At 39.9% G+C, this 23,254-nt stretch overlaps 1 protein-coding gene across 1 annotated transcript in view; it reads left to right on the plus strand.

Annotated features, from left to right (window-relative positions):
* COL4A2 (collagen type IV alpha 2 chain) overlaps positions 1-23,254 on the plus strand; it is a 140,323-nt gene that overhangs the window by 36,472 nt on the left and 80,597 nt on the right. The window contains exon 4 of the mRNA XM_048933906.1: positions 3,097-3,177. Coding sequence (XP_048789863.1) covers positions 3,097-3,177 — 81 coding nt within the window. The remainder of the gene's footprint in view (positions 1-3,096; positions 3,178-23,254) is intronic.

Below are 23,254 nucleotides of genomic sequence, written 5' to 3' on the forward strand. Positions count from 1 at the left end.
TGTCACTGTAATCTGGGCAATTTTACCTCTGCAGATTTCAATTGTGTAGATGAGACATGCAGCCTTGTATCCAAAAGTTAGCTGTTTGCCCCATTGCCCAGTCACACTGTTGTGGCACCTTCCTCAGATCAAAACAAGCATGTCTGAATATCACTGTTGGTGTAAAACTCCTATAAATGTATGTTTCCTCAGAAAATAAACACTTTTATGGTACTTTACAGCTACACATCCCATCTCTAAATTGTAAACTTTGCTGATACACTTACATTTTATTTCCCTTTGTCTCAGTTATGCGCTCATGTGTAGAGTTCATTTTGTCAAGGTTTTACGAGGATCTTTAAAAGATCTATTTTTAAACTTTAAAAGTCTGAAACTCTAAAACTTGATACTGTAACTTCCCAATAATGTCAGACTAAATGAATGTGCCCTGATCTGCTTTTGAGAAATTGTATACATTCATAGATAATAAAGCAGAAAATGTTACATGTGACTGAAAGGTCCCAGAGACCTCCCACTAACCATCAAAAAGTGAAGAAGTGGAAACTGAGCAATATGGAGAGCCCAGGTATAATACAAAGTAGCAACGTTAACACTGATCTCAAATGTTTTCCATTTATGCTCCCTATCTTTGAAGAAATCTTCCTGATGTTTCATCATCTTAAGAATATATGTGCATTAAAGGACTGAAAACGAGAAGAAAAGAGAAAAAAACTTCCTAAGATTGTGGAAGAAAACAATTGTGCCCCCACATTCGCCGCTGGTATTTTTAAAACATGCAAATTTAAAGGTTGGATGATGGATAGTACGCGGACAATAGGCCTTGAAATTCTTCCAGTCAAAATAATATTAGCAGCCTCCAGGTTTTTTTTTTTACAGGCAGACAACTATCTTGCCATAGTTTTCTCCTTAGCAACAGTTTACCAAATTTAGAGACACCCTGTTAATTAAACGAACAAACAAAAAATCTTATTGTTCTCCTTGCTGTTTTCTCAGCAGGCATCACTGAAGTCTCTCATGATTTAATTGCTGCACCTGTCCGTTTGTTACTGCAGTTTGTTAGGCTGCAATATGTTATTTACATCTCCAAAACATTTCCATAAAAGTTTGTGATTAATTCTAATGAGTGGCTGCACTGCTTATTACACTGGTTTCCATGCAGACGTGTGCCCTGCAGTGGTGTAGGTTCACACAGGCATTACATCCACGTGGCACGCATGGAAACAAATAGAACTATTCTTCATTTGTGAAAAGGCAGGGAGGAGAAACTCTGAAATTAAGGGTTCTGAGGGAGAGATGTACATTTCATCTGCGAAAAGGAAGAAATAAAGACATAATAAGCTTGTGACCATCCAGTCATTTAGTCAAAATGGACCAACCTGAACAAGTTGTTGGAGTTTATAAAATGGTCTGGGCTTATTATTTCCTCCAAACAATAGTCTAAACAGAAAGTAAAGTTCAGAACATGACGTAGGGCACTGTTACCTCTGTGAAATAATTTCCTGAATCCAACACCTAACCTCTAAATAGCTCGGGGCATGGTTTCAGTTCTGTGGGCTTGTTTCTGCAGCATGGAATGCCTACTTGTTTCATTAAAAGTAAATAGAAAACTGAAACAAAAGTATTTTAATATGTAAAATGAGTTAAAGTACAGACAGGAATCCTCTCATGACAAGCATAATGACTTGTCTGGGAAACTCTGTATTGCTGTTGCCGTAAGTTTAAAAGCCTGTTGCATAAATACCATCAAAGGAGGGCTTAAGCAATGTCTGCCAGATACCTGCTTCGTACCTGTTACTTATTTGGCTCGCAGAGTGGAATCCAAAGCCTGGAGCTGTGTTTTCAGGATCTTGATAGTGTAAAGGGAGAAGTGAATACCTGAGAAATCAGCCCCATGTGCTGAGCATGGGTTGATTACAGCTGCATGAAGAATGCTAAGCATGGCAGTGCGGGTCCCTCTCTCTGCTTCAGGTCCTTGACCCAGGGCTAGAAGCAGGAGTGGCAGCATTACTGCCTTCGTGAGCCACAGCATGGCAGCTCGGAGCACCTGCCTTGTTTTGAAGGCTTCTTTCTACCAGCAGCAGTGCACATGAAAATCAGCAGCAGCTCTGAATGAGGGACTTGGGCTCCAGAACACCTTTCCTGTGCTGTCAGACTTTGGTCCTATTTCTTCTAACTCATCGTTAGTGACGGGGAATCATTTTTTCCTTTTCTCAGCTACTTAAGAAGCTGCTAGGGCACTTTCAGGGGTTTAAGACCTGCAGTGGGCCACAGGTCTTTGCAGTATTCCTAATCATTAAGTTACAGTTTTAAAAGTTACACCACAGCATGCACAGCATCTCTGCTGTTAACATTTCTGAACAAGAGTAACTGTGGCTGCTGCCTTAAGTGTGCTAGGTGGAAAATGAGCTGGGCAGTCCTGTGGAGTCTTCCCAGGGGTTTGCATGGAGTAGAGAAAATCTTGTGATCAGCACATTTGCAGCCCAGGCCAAGATGGCTCTACGCAAGCAGGACAGATATACCTGCAGCTAACTCTTGGGTTAGTTCGGAATTCTAGGTCACTGTGGTTGGCTACTAGCAAGTTTTGGGTGTCTCTAGAACAGAGAGTCATTGAAAAGGAGAGGGCAGAAGCTTGGCTTATGATTTTGAGCATGATATCCAAGTCTTCTTTTATGTCCACCCATAAATATTGTAAAATATAGCAGTGATTTAGATCATGCATAGAAGGATGTGCTGCATTGTGACATAGGACTTAATCCATGTCCCTGAAGAATTCAAGCAGCTGTTCTTCTGTGACATGGTATGTGTTGCATGTGTCAAAGAGATAGGTGAGATATTGCTCAGCATGGAGCTGCAGCATTTTGAAAATGTGGAAGGAAATGAATAGAGTGATATTATATTTCCAAGAACTGGAAATCCTCTGACTGCTGCTCTGAATGCAGCTTTTAAGAGGGCTCACCAGGAAGTTGTAGATCCATAGATCATAGTCATCTAATCCCAGTCTTTGCAATGAATCTACTAATTAACATTTATTATATTGTGCCAGGTAGTGTAATTAATGCCAATTAATTTTTGTCTTTTGTCTGTTCTGGCTTGCAGGGTGGAAAGAGTTACACAGGACCATGTGGAGGAAGAGACTGCAGTGGAGGATGTCAGTGTTTCCCTGAAAAAGGAGCCCGTGTAAGTAATATATTTTCCCACAGAAAGATCTTCATGCCATCAGCTCAGTGCCATTTGCTTTAGGTAGACTTGCATTAGAGTACTGGGAATATTCAATTTGTGTGGGCTTTTTTTGTTGGTTTTTTTTTTTTTTTTTTTTTCAGGAAAAAGGTACTGTTGTTGCATCTTACTTCCTTGAAAGGAAGTAGATTTGAAAAAAATACTTTGTTATGAAGTATAGCAGATTATTCTTTTAAAGCTAAGGGTCAAGGGACCTCACAATGCTAAATGATTGTTAACAAAATCACCCAATAACTTTCTTGAAGTCTTACTAACGAAATTGTATCTGATGAAAAGATACCTCATACAGGTGGTTTCCATTAAATCAGATGGGAAGCAGGTCTGCGGGACTTGAAATTCCTACTGGAAGGAAACTGCCTGGGACTTTCTGGCATTGGATTGTTTCTGGTACTCATTTGTTTTAGGGAATAAAGATGAGAGGCAGAGAATGGGAGATGTGGTGGAGGCAACAAGCCACCTGCCCATAAAGCTCTGAGCAGTTGGGCAGTCCTTTGTGGCTCAAAGTCCTGGCTGGCAGGCTCCTTTTGTTCAGCATGGTCTTTTGTAGCTGAGACAGTGACTCAGCCTTTTCCATCCACCCATTCCTAAGAATAGGCCAGGCAAGAGATGTGGCAGATCATATGCTTTCTGCTATCTCTCTTATTTTCTTCCATTCAGTGGGCTGTCAGTTCCCATTCCCATCACATTCCTCAAGCTTGACTCCACGTCTGAGTGGAAGAAGAGATTGGTAGCAAAGTCACTGTGTAGGTGGAAGGCAAGGAACACTTTTGTTTACTGCAGAAGTCCTGATGTCTCTGTGGAAGTCAGATGATCCCAGGGTTACCCTGTCATGAGCATTGCAATTGTTATACTCCCTTTTCCTGACCACAATCTGTTCTTGATCAGCTTCCCATTGCAATAACCTAATGACAAACTGACGACACTGAGGTCAAATAAATCCTTCCCCTGAGGCACAGCTTCTGCAGGGGCTCTCTCCAGCTGTTATTGCCCTTCCCTGATCATTCAGCACATGAAGCTTAGCAGATGCCTCCTGCCACTCCCCTGCAAGGGCACTGAAAGCCTACTGTTGCTGGGTGAAATGGCTTTAAGTATGATATTCTATGCTTCTCTTCAGTGGGATTTTTTTTAGTTGTTCTAAGGTAAAGCACGGACCTACTAGCTCTCCATTAATGTTCATGAAAATTGTGACTTCTGTGACTAATGTATTTTTCTCCTTTCTTTTGTCTGTAAATAACCCTTAATTTCAAGCTGCTACATCTGCAGGAGAAGAGAGGTAGCTAAACAAAAGCAATTGCATGGGTTAGAAAAGCTGGAAATGTGAAGCTATCAAAGCAGAGAGTCACTCAGGTGCCACAAGTTTAGTTGCTTCATATCTAGATTAGGAGACAAGGGCATACTTTGTGTACTCACTCTCCACTCTCACTCTTTCACTTATGTCAGGGAAGCAAGTAATCCCATTAACTAAACACACTGATTAAATAGGCACTGAAAAAGGGAAAAAGAGGATGTTATAAAACATTGATTACATTTTTCATTGATTACATTTTGTGGTTAGTGGTGGAAATTGTGAAGGATTACAGGGGAAAGTGATTTAAAGACTTCAAAAATTGTATTTAAATTCTCTGCAACTATATACCTCATTCTGAGTCAGCATAGTGTGCGTGTATTTTGTGTCTGCTTCTCTCCTCAGATGTCACAACCTTGGTGAAACATCTGGTTTAAGAAATAAGAGCGGCCTTTAGAGACTAGTCAAATTTGGCATAGCTTCTGGTCTCATGCTCAGTTCTCAATGGGAATATTTATTTTCACAGAACCTCTGTATAATCTGGCACGACGCACATTTTCTTTTTGAGGTGACTCATTACATGCACAATAGACATATTGCATGTTTGTACTTGTAAGAATGCCTGAAGCAGCTTGCTGGAGCCTGCTTGTTTGGTGACTCTGTGTCAGGTACCACACAGCTGTCACTTGCAGGGCGTCTGGAATTCAGGTAGAAGCAGTGCTGAAAGAGCCAGCAGCCAATGGCAATACCAGTGCCCTGCCATACAGTGTAAGTGCACATTCTTCTCATAGCACATCTCTCAAAACCAGGCAAACAAAAGCACTTTCTTCAGCTTCCTGCTGCTGAATGCATATCAGAAACTGTTGAATGAAGTAAATTCACTGGAGTGGTAAATAGTATTGCAAAAAGGAAAAGGTCTGAGAAAAGCTCTATCTTTTTATTCATGTATGGTTCTGCTTCATTTTCTGCCTTTGTTTCAGTTACAATCTTAAGGTATGGCATTTAGACAAAGATGCTTTTCCTTATTGTCTTAATTCAATTACACTGTGTTAAAATAGTGAAATATGCTCAGTGCTATATTCTGGGGGCTCTGTGCTAGAGGTACAGAGGCACTGTCTGTCCAGATGTGTGAGGATTCAGCCAGACTCTGGTGATGTGTGCCAGGTCTCCAGATGCATGATGGCTGGAAGCCCTGTGGTTCTATCTGCACGGCTTTTGGTCTGAAGCTCATAACTCTTACGTGAAGGCACAGAGAAGTTGAATCGTGTCAGGAAGGAAGTTTCTAGGGACTAAAGGCCACCTAGCACAAGTCAATGCACCCAACAGGCCTGCCAAAAAAAAAGAATTATGGTATTCCTAGGTTATGATTTTTCCTATTTCCAGCTTTTTGTCCTGTTCATGACTGAGCTTGGCCATGAAGCTTTCTCTGGGCACAGATGGAGCAGAGTGAAATCCATTGGGGATGTGAAAATGAAGTGTCAGAAGCTTGACCCACTTGCCATTGTGGTGAGAAAACTCTGCAGCAAGGCAAATGGAGCAGCTAATGTGCAAGCTTCCACCTCTTGTTTGAACTGGGAGCTTGGTACAGCACTTTCTGCCTCATTTCCATGAGGAAGATAGATCTGATTCAGACCTTCAGAGAATCACAGGGCATCACAAGTGGTGATGACTTCTGCAATTCACAGCTCAGAGAAGATTTTTCTAAAGGCGTCTTTCCAGGGCCACACATGATTCCCTTGAAGTTGCCACCTTCTGCCTTGCTTTTGAGTTGATGCCTCCAGAGCAAAAAGAAGAAAAGGAACTTCTTCCATAAGTTGTTTTTTTTCTACTGTCTAATGACACCCGAGTCTTTGTTTCTGTTCACAGCAGGAACCTAATTCAAACCTAGGTGTGTATTTACTGTTAGCTGGATACAAATATCCAGTCTTTAAAGGTCTGATCATACCTTAAGGCCAGCTGCGCAGTCATCCAGCCATTCTTGCAGCTGGGAAATCGCTCAGCAGAGATACAGTGAGAATCCAACTTCCTGCAAGAGGGTGCTGACCCGTGCAACAAGCAATTGCATGTATTCAAGCCTTAGGTGGAGAGCGCAAAGTGACAAGGGAGAAGAAGGAGAGAAGCCTCATCTTCTCATTAACTAATGTGTGAAGAAAAGGTGCCTGGATAAGACAGGAAGGAGAAGAGGGAAGCACTGACGCTGTATTGGAATTCTACTTTAAATGAAGCAGAAGCTTTCAGCTGAAGGAAGGGGGAAAAAATGGATAAACTTCCATTTTCTTTCCTTTTCCTCCTTTCCTTTCTATTGCAGCTTTTAAAATTTTGAGAGTTAAAGTTCTTTGCAGAGTGTATAATGGGCAGAGATTGCATCTATTGGTGCATATATACACACCTTTCAAGTCCGTTAAAACATGAATGCACTTATGTAGGAAACGGTAACTCCTTTCAGTACAATGGCCAACTGTTTGACTTGCTGAAGTTCATAATCAACCTCACTTCATAATCAACCTAGAGGGCTTTGTACAAAGTGGAAATGAATAGCAATCTTCTTGATCTTTCTGTAGAAAAGGCACTCTATTGCCTTTCTGTAAGGCACTCTATTGAAATCCAGCTTTGTACTTTCTATGTGAAGCAAGTGTTGAGCACTGCTTGTGCTGTTGTTTTTACAGGGGACTGCAGTAATGGTAACTGAAATGAAAGGACAGCTTCGTGTTCCCATAAAGGCCATTTTATGGGAATGCCAAAACATTTCTTTTTAATCAGGACTAATTCAGTAAATGAAATTTAATTCACTAAAGCTCCTTTACAGATATTTGTTGCATTGCTTTCACTAATGCAGTGGCCAAGGTTACGTTATTATTTGTTCACGTACAATCATTCCTGTCTGCTTTTGAGTGCTATACAGTTGTGAAATCCAGTGTCTGATCTTAACTTACAAGCATTTTCCATACAAGCTTAAGTCTTAACACATGGACTACATCAAGCAGATGTTTTCTTCTGTAGTTAAATGAAGTCAACAAAATGCAACACGTAAATATTCTAAAGTCACTTCCATTCTTATATCCTTAGGGAAACCGGTTAGTTAAAACCAATAAAATAATTTTATTAACTGTTAATGTAATTTTTGAACTTCACAATAAACCAGGTTCTCAGGTGATACAATGGCAGTAGCTCAGCTCATGGTTAGTGTAAGTTGATATATCTGATATTTTACCCTTTTTTATTAAGAACATGAGAAATTTCTTCCCATCATCTGCCTCTAGTACATCTAGCCCATTACTCTGTCTAAAACAGTGATGGTAGAATGTTCTATTTAGGAGGAGTGCAGATATCTGAAAACTTTCTGCAGTCCATTCCCTTGTAACCAAAATCATACTGTTAGAGATATGACATATTTCTATATTTCTTCAGTATTTATGTTTCTCCCTGGATTTATCCAATCCTTTCCTGTAGCTGATCTGTGTCCTTACAACTTCCTGTGGCACCAAGGAGTTCACTAATCAAATAAAATGCAATTACTGCCCAACATCTATTTACTTCTGGTTTCATCAAGTACACCCTATTTCTAGTACTGTAAGTTTGGGAAAAGAGCAGTTCTACATTTATTTTGCTTCCTGCTTCCAGAATTATGTAAATCTCAATAATTTCCCCTCTGCACTTTCTCTTGTCCAAAAAGCAAGATTTCCAGCTTTCTGAGCCTCTCCTTAGAAGGCAGCACTCCAGCCCCTCATTTCTCATTACTCTTTTCTTTCTGGACTGTGAGAATTTGTGGGATTATGGGTATGAATGCACCGAAGTCTTCTTCAGCAGTAAATTGACATTCTGTTTTCTTCTCCATACACTCCTGACACTTGCCAGTACTGAAGTTTGACTGCCCCCCCTCCCCAGTTTGGTCAGATCCTTCTGGATCTCCCCATCACCAGCATGGCATTTAGCAACTTGATATCAGCTAGTACCATCTACAGACTTGTATGTTTCACAGCTCAGATCCTGTCGCATCTCCATTTTGAAATGTGACTGCCAAGCACTATTCCTTTCTTCTTATCTTTTAGCCTATGGTCCATAAAAGCACCTCTCTCCCAAACCCAGAGGCATTTATTTTAGAATGTGTTGGTGAAGGATTTTTTCAAAGCCATACTGAAAATCCACTGAGTTTCTTTGGAAGTCTCATGTGAATGTCACCACTCCTGCTCACTTACTAAGGTCTGCCTTGTCTATTTTATCTTCTGCTTCCTGTATATTTACCTGAAATTAATCTGGCTCAAAGAACAGCTTGGATTTGGAGCTATCTCAAACACCTTCGGCAGTGAAGACCTTCACAAAGATTTTCCTGAGTTCTTCTGCTGTGGTCTTGCTGTCCCCAAATGCTTTTAAGCCTTTGACATTGTGTGGTATTGTTACTCCCATTGATGGCTTCTTGCTTTGCTTTTTACTATCAGCTTGAGGATCTTCTGCAAACTGTTGGCATTCTTTTTCAGACATCCTAATTGCCAGTTACTCTTGATCTGTTTTTTATGAGCTTTCTTGTTCATTTAAGCAATTTTTAAAATGTTAACCTTTTTCCCTGCAATAGCCTCTGTAGCAATTTTATGAGCTACGCAGGGGTTTTATTGAACTGTTTTATTTTCTTTTTGATATGCGAAGCAGTTTACCAGAATTTTTAATACAATGTTTTTGAAAAGCCTCCAGGTTGCTCTAGGCTTCCTGCCTTTTGGATTGCTTTTATAAGGCTTTTACTATTTGTCTGATTTTTATGTATTTCCCCTTCTTGAAATTGAATATCTGTGTGATGCATTTGCTTGGCTTACTCCATTTGATACGTTATTAAGTTAAAGTTGTGTTGCAAAGCTATTAGAGAGCATTCTCCCACTAGTACCTCTTGAACCAGGTCCTGTGCACTCAAGACTAAATCCAGAGAGGCGTTGTTTCTTGTGGCTTCCAGGACTCAAGTGTCACTGTGTCCAAATATTTTATCTCTTTGTCTCATCTGAATGAGGTGTTGTGTCTGACTGTACATGGGTAACTGAAATAGCCAGCATTACTGACCTAGTTTTTCAACTTCTCTAATTTCTTGGAATACTTCATGATCGTTGTCTTTAACAGGGAGTCCCAAATGTAAACACAGTGCTGGTTTTCTGTTATTTCCCCCTACAGGAATTCCCTCCTTTGTCCTCTGTTGTTATTTTTTCTGTTACACTTCATATTAGCCTTCACATTCTGTGCCACTGCTCTGCATGTACCTTGTCTCCAATCATTCCAGTAAAGCTGACAGCCTACCAACTCAGTATGCCACTGATTATCCACCTTCCACCAGCCTGAGGTGCCTCTTGCAACAGAATTGTCATAATTTCCTACTCCTAATTTTTAGATTTCTAGCATTGCTACATAGAATTGCATCTATAATCATAGAATTACAAAACACTTGGGTTGGAAGGGACCTTAAAGACCATCCAATTCTAATCCCCTGTGATAGTCAGGGTTCCTCTTGGTCTAGATGAGGCTGCCCAGGGCCCTATCCGGTGTGGCCTTGAACACCTCCAGGGATGGGGATTCACAGCTTCTCCAAACAACCTGTTCCTCACTGCCCTCTGAATAATGAATTTTGCCCTAACATCTAATCTAAATCTCCTTTATTTTGTTTTAGAACGTTTCCCCTTTTCCTATCACTATCTGCTCAAGTAAAAAGTCATTCTCCATCTTTTTCTATAAGCCCCTTTAAGTACCAGGTGAAAGCACTTACAGATTTTGCCCACTCTCTGTTCCAGCTGCCAGTCAGATGGCATTGTAAATAGTGTTATTTACCTTCCCTATTTATTATATTCATGGTACTTATTTCCTCCCTTGCTTTTCAAGAATGTACTGAGCATCAGCTATGTTTCACTCTCAAGTTCCTTGAATCCAGACTGGACCGTGCCAGTCTTTCCCTTGTTTCTAGTTTAACTATTTCTCCATGACCTTTCTAACTCTCAGTAAAGCAGCCTTGTTCCATTCTGTCTGAAGACCAGCTTATTCCTCTTGTGCTGCTTGCTTTTGTTTTAGTTTACCCGCACATCAGTCCTCCACAGAATAGCCATGCATTAATCCCATAGGACAACATGACCACCAGTTTTTCCATTTTTACCACCACAAATACCATTCTGGACATCTCATATTTTCTGCTACTTCTACACAACACACCTTGTCCTTTCTGTGCAACAGATTGAGTGGTCTCTGCTCTGTTGTACAACTTTTGCCTTCATCCTGACCTTAAAATATGTTAGCTCTTGATATCTTATATTACTATAACTTCTCCTTTGGATGGTATTACTCTGTTCTTTCTCTGCTCTACTCATATCAAGCTAAGTAGCAACATAGAAGATCTGGCCTTGATGAGATGTGCCTAGGAGTTGTGGGGAGAAGACAAGCTGACCTAAGCCTCAGTACACAGCCTGATGCAGACTTCTGAACCCATGCAAGTTCCACTGCCTTTGGATAAAGGAACCACCTTACCAGACATCCTCAGGAAGCCATTTAACAATCATTTAAGGAAGCCACTTAACAATCAATTACCCAAACATGTACCCACCACTAAGGGAAGCCCTACTAATCATGCAATGCAGGCAAATATTCACCGTGCTTACATGCCTTGCACTGGGCTGCCCTTGCTTATCTTTCTCTTTTTATTTTTTTTCTTCTTACTTTCCCTGATTATTTGAAGTGTCCTGCTTGCTGCTCAGTGTTTGTTTCATGCAAAGTGTCGGGAGTGAGCGCAGTCATGCATCATTGAAAGTATTGTCAGGTTCTGTGCCTGAATGGATACGAGGTATCACAAAAACAAAAGATACTTCAAGATTTCCTATGGCTTCATAGGCCATGAACTTTCTGTCTCTGACAGCTCTCAGAAAGAGGCACTGCCTCAGAAAGAAGGTATTTGCAGTGGTGGCAGATTTAAATGCAAAATACTGGTAGTGCTAATAAGCGTTATGCATGGACAGGAAGATATCTTTAATTATTCCAACACCTTTAATCAAGTCTGGTATGCTGTTTTTCAATTTAATTTTTTTTCAGGCTATTCAATATATTAGTGGAGAGCAGCATATCAGTGCCTGGAAAAGGAAGGAAAAAAGAGTGTAATCTTAAAAAGATGTTTAATACTGTGAACCTAAATTTTGCTCTCAGTTGCAAAAGTACAGTTCCCTTTTGCATACACATTTGAGGGTACAATTTCAAATGCATGCTTTTGTTTATGTTTGTACTTGCCAAACACTGCCTTGTAAGGTCTTAACGGCATACATAAGTCCTTAAATACTTGACATTGTTCCATAGGCATCTAAACTTTGAGTTTAAGGCTTAATTGCAGGAACTGTTAGCAGTGAATAGGCTCATAATCTTGAGTTAGATACCAGAGGCAGGCAGGCAGGATACAGGTTTGCTTGATATAGCATGATTTGAGTCGGTCTGAAACTTAATGCTTTATGACCTAATGTTTTATTTAGTGAAAATTGCATAACATAGGCTACAGTGGCTATCAATCAAATATTGTAGCTAGATACTCATGTTTGTTGCTAATCACTATTCTTTCCTACATTTGTCCTGACATTTTTTCGAGTGAAATATGCACGTTTCCTCTTCTTTTTTAACTCTGTTTGTACATGTTTAATCAACATCAGAGGTCCTTGTGAACTGGTGGATGGAGGTTAGATAACTTTCCCATGAGCAAGAAGCAACAAATCCTTTCTCCACATATGTATTCTACAAAAATCTGCCATTTGAGAAAACTCAGTGGATGGTTTCTTAAAAATCAGTTTCAAACAAACAAACAAACAAAGCTAAACATATAAGAAAAAGCAGAGCATTCGCATACATATAGAAAAACAAATCACATTTACATTTGTAAATGTGCAGAATATTTTGAAGACTTTAGAAGTTAAATAAATCTAAAGTCTCCTAAGTAAAACAAAATATGTGCACATCATCAAAAGATTATTTTTTTTCCATTTTACTCTTTTATTTTGTGGAGCATTCTGCTTCAGCCAGATATGAAACATCTTTTGCTTCAGCAGAGACAATTCTGAAAGCAGAGTTCTCCTAAAACCTTCTCAAATCAATGGTACAAGAGAAGAATGGTATTTCACTGAAAAGTTAGTATCCAGGTTTTTAATTCCATGTGCAACTTCATCTGCTTCCCCATATTCATTGCATTTTCTCCAGCAAAGTAAGTACTAGAGTACAGATAATACGCTTCTCCAAAGCCTGCTGACCTACATTAGTGCAGATACTTCTACAAACTTGTCTTGAAAACCTTTGCAAGTTCAGCTGTTGTGACAAGAGAACAAATCAGCAGCATTGGACAAAGCTCAAGAATTAATATCATCAATCATAATGAATACCAAGGTTGCAGTTCAAACAAAATTGTGACTAAAGTAAATGGATTGAATTAACCCTATTTGTCAGGTTGAGCTCTTGTATTTGAAATTACACAACCTGATGCCTTTTGCATTAGCTATATATTTTCTTGATTTGTGGGCTTGTTACAGTCAAATAAGAAAACAAATCTTACAGTGGTTTGATAAGATATTTCACTGATATTTTAGGAATTTAGTTTGAGGGCAGCATTTCTAAGAGTGAATTTGTCCATGTGCATATTGCAGACTTGAATGAGAGGTGGAGAACCAAAGCAAGACAAAGCACACTAAATAATCTAGAAATATTGTCCAGAAGATAAAACAAAACTTCAAATTTAACTGTAGATAGATATCTTCAGTAATTAATGGAAAGGAAACTTTTAAAGGTTAGCTGTCTGGTTGAAGATGTACTGTGGAAAACTAATGTGGCAATAGCTGAAACTGTAATAAAAAGCCTTTGGTTGCTATTCGCAATAATTTAAAAATAATACATTTAAATCAAAACTAAACAGCATTTTTTGTTGTTGTTGTTGTTCTTCTTCTTCCTTCCTGACTTCCCAGGAAATACTGGAAGTATATTTTACCTTTACCTACCTAGAAAGGAAGTTCAAGCAATTCCGTGACTGTCGTCTACATTCTTTTTGTTCATCGTCGTCAATAGGATCTGCACAGCACAGTACATTCCCATGTATCATTGATATTTTTGTTTATTTTTCACATAGGAATCACACTTCATTATGGAAGTGAAATGCACTGTCTGGATTGTTTTAGGACAAATATGCTGTCCATTTAGTTAGACTGTTGGGTTTTGATTTCTGGTGCAACAAATGCACAAAAATACTTTGGACAAGTTTTGCCACTTCTACTTAGAGGAGCAGTTGAAAGATAAAGGCTGTGGATGATAGCCTTGCTCTGTAACAGGGTAGTCCACACAGTCATCCAAGGAGGATAATCCAGGCCATTCTGCAGCACTTAAATTGTACTCTAGAGAGTGTGAATCGTTTCTCATGACATGTATCCAAGGCTTTACAAGTTTCTCAGATAGTGCTAGTTTCTATTTTCTACATTTTTGTCACAAGGGAGCAAGTACCATTGACCTATTTTCCTTTTGTCTTATTCGGTAAGTACCAAACTATTAATGGAATCCTTTGAGTCTGACCTGGACAGATCAGGAATGTGGGAATAGACAGACTGTCATCATGTACAGTCTCTGTCTAGGCTGACAGAGCTCATTCTCAGCATTTCTTTAACGAACTTCAGAGAAGAAATGTTCCTTATTTACCTCAGTTTGTATGTAAGGCTTTTCAAGTGTCATCACATACCGAACAAAGCTGTTGAAGTATATGTAAGTGCTTCTGTTACATTGATCTGGAAAAGGATGATGAGCATTAAAATGCCTTAAAATTAGGTACTTTGCTTCACTCCATCCAGAGTACAGTGGCAAATAGAGAGTTTTTCTATGCAGAAAAATATGGATTTTGATACATCCTTATTATTCTCACTTTATATAAATATTCTTTTTTTTCCCATCTAAACTATCTCTTGCTTTAGGCTGTTTCTCAGTTTCTAGATCATCTACTTCTCTATTATTTTATGGCCTTTCTGTCATCTGCTCCCAGAGCTGTCCATACCTTTTTCTAAATCATTCATAACATCATTTCGTGTGTTTCACCACCCTTTTCATCTTAAAAGCTTCCCATAAGGCACTTTTATTCTTCATAGCCCAGAAGAGGAATGACGTAAGTCAGTTCTGTGAGATGAACACTTCCCTCCAGAACACAGAGTGCAATGGGCAAAAACTTGAACACAGGAAATTCCATACAAACATGAGGAAGAACTTTACTGTGAGGGTTACAGCGCAATGGAGCAGGCTGCCCAGAGATGTTGGGGAATCTCCTTCTCTGGAGATATTCAAGACCCACCTGGACATTTTCCTGTGCGACCTGCTCTAGGGAACCTGCTTTAGCAGAGTCTCGGACTCAATGATTTCCAGAGGTCCTTTCTAAGCCCTCTGGTTCTGCAATTGTGTGATCCTCACTGCAGGCTATGTTTGCCTTTGGGAGGATGTAAGCTCTTTGGGGCAGGAACTACTTGCGTTTATCTCTGTGCTCTCTGCCAAGAGCATTGTTAGCACTCTTGCATTAATAAGAGTGGTAGCACAGCATAGAGCACTGTGATAGTTTCCTTCAAGTAGATGAGAGCTCCAGCAGCAAAAGGCCCAATGGTGCCGCACCGTGTTGTGGGTGTTAGACCCGTATATCTTCATAATTCTGATATTTAGTGAGGGCATGAGCCTGCCAGGCTGGCTTATGCTTAGAACACATCCTCCATAGTAACCACTTCAGTTACGCATTGCATTGCTACTACAGTGTCTCTCACCTCTGTGAGACAAACTCCTTCCACTGGACAGAGCATGCTTATCCAAGTATGTGACACAGCTGTCTGGTGTAACAATCCCTTGCACTATTTTCCACAGCTTTTATTTCATAGAATCATAGAATCACTAAGGTTGGAAAAGACCACTAAGATGATCTAGTCCAACTGTCAGCTCATCACCACTATGCCCATTTAGTCATGTCCCCATGTTCACTTTATATTTGCTGTGGACTTTGCGTGGGGAAGAGAAAGACAGGTAAGCAGCCAAGCAGTGCGGGTTCCCTTCAAAGTTAAGCAGTGGCTGAAGACAAATCCACTTGTTTTTCTTTTTGTCACAAAACCCAGTGACAGGGTTTTAATTCTGCTAGCTCACACTTTGTCCTTCCAGCCTAGTCTATGACACATTATGTGGCCACAGCCGAATGCAGCCACTTGGGGTCTGCTGAGCCAGAGCTCTCTGAGCAAGCCTTCCCTCTCTCTCAGCTGGCTTACTTCTTTCAAACAGTTGCAGAGTTGGTTTTCTTAAATGACATAAGGTTACAATAAATCAAGCAAGAAGTCTTGTGTTGTGCTTCCTACTGTATGGGAGAGGTCCATATGGTTTAATTGCTTCCTCAGAGCTTCAGATATATGTGTATAAAATCTCTGAAGTCATGTGCAACTGCCAAGATCCTATGGTGTGGTTTGAAAAATTCATGCAGTGAACTCTCAGACAGTGCAGATGTGCTATGAAATGTAAATATGAAGTGAAAGAAGCCAGCTTATCCAGTTAAATAACGACGTTAAAATTAGAGCAGTTGATTCAGAGAAAGACTGAGCTCAGCAGAAAGAAGTAAGAAAGCTTTCTTAAGTGGAGATAGTCTTTTGTCTTCAGAAGGGATGGGAGAAAAACATTAAGGTCCATGGGAAGACAGCAGAGCAGCCTGAACTGAGCAAACATGTCTAAGAAAACCACATGGTGAACCCTAAAAGCCCCTGAAAAATGTCATCATAAAACACAGTTGCTCTTAGCAGTAAATGGTTGACCACCGTAGAAAATTCTGCCAACAAAATGAGCTGTCCCTGTTCTCACAGGCAAAAAATGCAGAGGTGAGCAAACATCTATAGGCCTGTGGTGGTTCTGTGTGGAGGTGTGCAGTGTGAGGGAGGAGCAGGTGTCCTGGGGCCACTGCTTCCTCCCCTCTATTCCCTCAGCACCTCAGCTGGGGCTGGGTCAGGCCTTTCTCTGGGCAACAAGGGGAGGATAAGATTGGTCGTGGTTCCCAATCTAGTGTTCATGGCCAAGGGGAACGGGGCTCTGCCTCAGCACCTTATCTGGGTGCTGCTGGCCACAGAGCTACGTCTTTAGTCCTGGCAGGCATGTAGCAGCATACTTTCTATTTGGCACAAGGGCTTGAGCATCTCTTGAGGAGGAGAACGGTATGTGTTGGAGCAATGTTTTTAAAGAAGCAAGGTACCTCTGCAAGTACTGGGGCCTGGTTTGCAGTGGTAACCTCAGCCAAGTGTGCTGAAGCTCAGGCTCACATTTGCTGCCCGAGCTGAATAGCCCTGTGAGTGAGAACATGATGGGAGCCCAACACTGCCCCAGGAGGATAACATACTTCAGTCAGTCCACATACCACCACTGTGATGTGCAGTGTGCAGAACAAGAAACATGCAGCAGGGGCTGTGGTCCTCCTACAGAGGGGCTGGAGGCACTCCCTTCCCTCCATCTTCATCCTTGGTGGGAGCCGTCCTCACTGGAAAGCACAGTGCTCTGCTGTGGCAGGAGCTGTGTACATGTATGACCATGAAGGGCATGTGTTGTCATCACAATAGTAGTTTTATTAAGGCATCAGTTCCAGCTAGGCAGTGTTTCTTCTATTGCTTCTACATGCAGTCAACATGTATAGCTTCTGAATAATTTCACTGTGTCCTAATTGAAACTTAAATGCCATTCTTAGTAAGTAAGCATTAGGAAGAACATTTCAGTACAGTGAAAAAATCCTCAGTGCTCTGGTATGGATATACACATAGTTCTGTCTGCAGCCTCTGCAACCCCATGCATTTACACAGCTGTGGTGGTGCTGGTTGTGTTTGCTCTCCCCCTTGCAGACACCTTGTTCTGCATTTTCCCTGTAAGGATTTTCCTTCTCTCTCTATTCGTAGTCCCTATGTTGATTTATACATTGTATAAACTCACCGACTTCAAAGATGTTTTGTGTGGTGTAAATCAGAACACAAACTAGCTGAATAAAGCGTTGCTCAGTAAGGTGTGATTGTAAAGCTGAATGTGTCCCTGTGTCTGTCTACTAAATCAACATGATTGCTTTTCACTTTTGCAGGAATATATGTACTTCTCTGACAGGAATACTCTTGCAGGCACTCGTGAATCCTTTGCTCCAAGCAATCTTTGACATACTCTAAAATCTTTCTGATATTCTGATCTAAATTCTGAAGACTATGCATTTAGTGGCTGCATATCTGCTGACTGTGTCTGATGAGGCACAGTCTCATTTTCATTTCAGTTAAAAACATTCCAGTAATGAAATTCAACACTTGGGATTAGATTATAATTGTTCATCTGTTCTTGCAGTTTGGTTATACAAACAGCTACAGCAGTATTCAGAAAGAAAACTGGTCATCTTATGTTTTCTTAAGTATTATAAACTTTTCTTAATGGATTAAAATTTAACTTAAACTTAAGCCTAGAGCTTAAATAGCCATTTAGTTCAAGGAAGAATTTCCTCTGAATTTGCTTATTTGGAGACAAAGTCAGTCCTCAGGTCCTTTATCATCTGTAAATTGACCAGCTCCTCAGGTAAGTACATGATACCCTCTCAGCATGTGTTGCAAATCAATCCTCTTAGCTTTAGGCACATACAAGAGGTATCCTACCTGAGCCATGCATTCTCTGAATAGATCATGATATTTTTCACAATACACACTCTGAAATAATGCAAGAGAAGCATTTCTGGTGTCATAATTTGTTATTGTGGCTGCTGGACTAATTAGTTTTCAAAACTGAAATTTGGCAAGAGGTAAGGTTGGACTTTTTAAGACCTATGAAAGCCTCTAAGTGTTCATGGAAGATGCAAAGCATGTTTTGTAAGAAAGCAGAAATATCACAGATGGATTTTACTGTTTTTGACCAAAAGAAGACAAAAGTTTTTCAAATCAAACCTATTGCAGCAACTAGGGCATTCCAGAGGGTCCAGAAGGGAAGTGCTTAAGCTTCTAGGTTACCCTTCTGTGAGAACCTTTCAGTTACTTGTAATAGAAATAGGAAATATTCTTCTTTGCTTACATTTCAGGGGGAATTGACACAGTAATCTACCATCTCCAAAACAAAATAGAAACAGGACTTCCTTCTTAGAAGTGCTTCCTTCCAAGGCTACAAAGCTCTCAGTGCAATTGTAGAACTATTGGAAGCTTCTTTGAGGTAGCTAGAATGGCCTCAATGGAGTAAAGGATGGTAGTTAGAAAAAGAAATTGTAGCAGTGTACATAGTGATATGTCGTCCAGAAAGCAATCTTTTGAACAATCCAGTAATGGCTAGACTGTCATAAGGTATGCAGAGAAAAAGCAAAGAAAACCTCAATAAACGAGTGATATTAAGAAACAATGATTGAAAAATGCATTTTGTCTAGTAACAAATATTTTTCCTTGGGAGTGGAAGTATTGCGCAAACTGCGTACAGTCCAGGATACAAAAGCATCCGCCAGCTGACAAATGATGAATTTCATTTACTTCCTATCTGACTTATGAATACTTGGACAGATGAATATGCTAAGAATAAATTCTTATAGGGGCTGTGAAACAATCTCCTGCTTTGTTTATGACCCCAAAACTCAGACTGGTCTAGCCTGTGGCCAGTGCATATGCCATGACACCATGGTGCATGTAATGCTCTATTGGCTCTTGCCAGCTTTTAGACTGACATTCATGCTCCTCTGGACTCTCCAAAAGCTACAGTCACATGTGTCTCTGAAATGATGCAATCTCCTCTGTTGCTAACAGTGCAAACAGTATTTTTACTGCTTTGTGTCTGGTGGCTATTTCTCCCCAGTAACATGCTGCACATTTGCTTTCTGTTAACGTGCTACTATGTGTCTTCCTGCAATCACTGCAGGACTTCATTACTTTTACTGCTGTATTACCAGATCTGTTTCTGGGCGTTTCTGTGGTTTGTCCCTCTCCTTTGGGTTGGGGTATCATTTATAGTATTTCTATATTTATAATTTCTATATTTATAACATATAATATAAACAGGTTGCCTGGAGAAGATGTGGATTCCCCACTCCTGAAGGCAGCTTGGATGGGACCCTGGGCAGCTTGAGCTGGTGGGGGGCAGCCCTGCCCACAGCAGGGGATTAGAACCAGATTATCTTTAAGGTCCCTTCCAACCTAAGCCATTCTGTAATTCTGAGATATTTCAACTAGATAAGTTAGCTAGGGGTAGACTCATTGCACTTTTTTGTTCTTAGTTTTAACCCTAATCTCTTGAGTGCAGGGTCAGTGCTTGCTAATATTCAAAGTGACTGAGCCTGTGAACAAAGTTTCTTGTTTGGGTGAAAGTTCTACACCGCCTGAATGCTGATTTGGAAGAGCAGAAATTCTCCCAAATCTCCTCAGTTTTAGAGTGAGCACGTACCCAGGTCACTGTGAGGCTGATGACGTGCCACGTGAACAACTGGTGGTCTGTACGACAGACCCAGCCATGGAAGATGTTCCATCTTCACAAAGCTTGGACCTGCTTTAGAGTTGTGAGGGTCTGGACACACTCCACAGCAGTGGGATCATCCCATGTTTCAACCACCAAAAGTAAACAGTTTTGCTATGTGTATGTAACTTTACAAAGCTCTTCCAGCTTGCCCAAGAGTGAAACAAATGTCAAAAGTTACTTCCTTGACATAAAATCCTTTTCCCAGTGAAGAAGTTGAGAGAGAAGAGAGTCTTTCACGGAAAGAAGTTCCCTAGGAGACATACCCAGTTACCAGGGCATACCTATGTCAGAAGGTTATAGAGTGAGCATTTCTCATTTAAAAATGCCAACTGGCTGCACGTATCAGCTCATCGATTATTTTCTGGAAGATGTGTTATGGAGAAGAGACAGAATAAATGAGACTGACAGATAACAACAATTTATGTTTTTCAGAGTTTGAGATTATCACACACTAAATTCCATGCACCACACCTTCTTGTTCAGATAGTGCCATTCAATACATTCTTTCCACATAAGTTCTGAAAGATTAAAGGAAAGAAATAGCAGGATCCACATTTTGGATCGTACATCCTAGTTTTGCACATTTGTTCTCTGGAGAAAATGGATGTGAGTCAACAAATTGTCAACAAATGAGCAATCCAAACAGGTGCTGCAGTTGAAAACTATAGATGATGAAAAAAACTCACTTCTTTCCATGTTTTGTCCTTTTACATTTTTAGCCAGATGTCATATGAATAGTTCAGTAAATGATCACTCTGCTGAAACGTTATACAAAAGAGAGAAATAGAAGGAGTATAAGCGTATACACATTTCCCAGTTGAACTGTATTTGCCATCCAGTGCATTTGGAAGAAGTGACTTAAAACTCAAAGTTGAATTCCTCCAAGCATTTTAATTATGAGAAGTTTTGTAGAACTTTGCTGTAATAACTATAAAATACAATCATTTTCTTCATGTCACATTATTTATTTTCAGAGCAAAGTTCAGAAAACTTTAAATTATAGTATATATTTTCTACATGTCATGGCTCCTTCAAGTATATATGTGTATACTTCATTTTTTCAGAAGTGATAGATTGCCAAGTTGTCTGACCCCTCAAGAGAGGAAGTTGGGAGGACAGTTTAGTAATATTTTCTTTCATTCCCAGTGTGGAGTAAGATCAAAAAATATGTATTTTAAATTCCATTAATAGCCTTATCTTTTCTAAGCCATAAGGTACTGGCAAAATAACAGTGCAAGTAAACATGGCTCTTGGTGCACCACATTAAAAAATGGCTTTTGTTTATGAAAACTTTTTTGTTGTAGAAACTTGTGGGAATAATGTTGTATTAATGGTAGGATGTTGACCTTTTCCAGCTATGGAAGATAGTCTCAGAACAGGATCCAGGAAAAACAAACATGGAGACTACTTAACTCCTTAGTTGTGTGCCTGAAACTTTGTAATGAAGCATTATTTAAACTTAGGCTATTGTACTTACAGATTGTGTCATTACATTAAAGTGCCGCACATGCAGCCATTTTTGCTAAGCATAAAGTTGTCAAGAGGTTTAGGGAACAAATAAATTCCGTGAAGAAGAATATTGCTATAATTTCATATAAAACACTGTAATATATGTAAAAATACTCAGTCATCTGCTATTATCTGTGTTATGTCTACATTCACTTATAGTTTCTGAGGTCAAAAATAGGGCAGATTTCTTCGGATTTTAGGGTACACAATGTAGTGTTGCTGAACAAGATGTTACACTGAAAAAAAACATTAAAACAAATAAGTCTATGTTACTTATGATTTGAGTTCTTGGTTGCCTTCTACCCTAAAACTGTCTCCACTCAGGATCTTGAAATGAAATTTGAGGAGTTTATGGCTGAGTATTTGGAGTTTCCATTTGGACAGGAGAGAAAATAGTGAAGGTTCTTTTAAGGGGAGTAAGAAAAACACTCTGATCCATCCGTGCACCATGTCTTTCCCTTTAGGGACCAGTTGCAGTCAGATGCCATGTAGGTAGTTTATCTTCCATTCCGATTCCTTTGCCATGTTTGTCAGCAAAAAGCCTGAGTAATGTAGGAGTATTAGAAAAGAAGGAAAGAAAGAAAAGAAAGAAAGATTAAAGCAAAAAGCATTTTCTGCTCAAATAAAAGATACTAAGTTGTGTCTGCTTCTGAGATCGGCTGGCAGCTAGCTCATGATGCAGCAGGTCATCCTGCCCTCTTGCAGGGAATCAACACTGATTTTGACCCAGCTATATGAACTTCTGGTAGTTCAGTAATTACTACGTGAGCACCTGGGATGTGCCTGCAGCCAGCGTATCAGCAGAAATGAGGCTGCAGCCTCTAGGTGGGATGTGCTGCTTGTGGCCTTGGAAGAAATGTTACTTCCCTCCTTGGCTTAGCTGTAGACTTCTGGTCTGTTGGAAGGAAAGTTATGTAAAGTGAATCTTTGAGGAGTTCAGTTCCCTTTAGTTACCTAAGTAAATCCTTTCTGAAAATGTTGGATCACTAGTTCTGCTAATTGCATTCTGATTTTTCATTATCACACTTACTTAAGAATTGTTAACTGGGAAGCTTCTTAGAGGACTTGGTGCCATTCCTTAGTACCAAATATTTTAGAAACTGAGTTCTTATCTCTTGGTTGATATCGCTGTATTTGATGCTCTCAACCTCAGTAAAGTAAATATCAACAGTTCTCTCCTACCTTTAGCTTTCTTGTTTGTTTACAGTGGAAGACATATAAACTGTTATTTAGTGTGCATATAGAGTGCCCGTCAGAAGGAGACACTGATTTTGTTGAGACTCTGTAGATTGCATGACTAATTAGCAGGGGGTTTTTTGTGTTTGTTGTTGTTTTTGGCTGTTTGGTTGTTTTTTTGCCATTTATTTCTAGTGAACTGTAAGGTATGCTGCCTCTGCTACAGTTATCAACAAAAAGGTGTCCTACTTTCTCCTGAAGATCTCCAATGATGGAGATTATGTGGTATTCTCTAGGAAGCTTGAGCATATCGTAAGAGCTCCACTGGTATCTCTCTGCTGATATGTCTGCACTTAGTCATTGCTGCTGCAGGCTAGATTCACTCATCTATTGCTTGCAGTTAAGGTTTCTTATATCCCTGATCTTTCTTTGTAATTTTTCTCTCTCGAAATGAAATGTTCACAACTGAACATAAACCATCTGGCCCAGAGCTTGTCAAATACTGAAAAGGGATTAGTGGATACATCTTATGCAGTATATACGCATTTCTATAGTTTTCAGAAATTCAGAGTTGAGGAAGTTCAC

Source organism: Lagopus muta, chromosome 1 (assembly GCF_023343835.1).
Source record: "Lagopus muta isolate bLagMut1 chromosome 1, bLagMut1 primary, whole genome shotgun sequence".
In the NCBI taxonomy this organism is placed as follows: Eukaryota; Metazoa; Chordata; class Aves; order Galliformes; family Phasianidae; genus Lagopus; species Lagopus muta.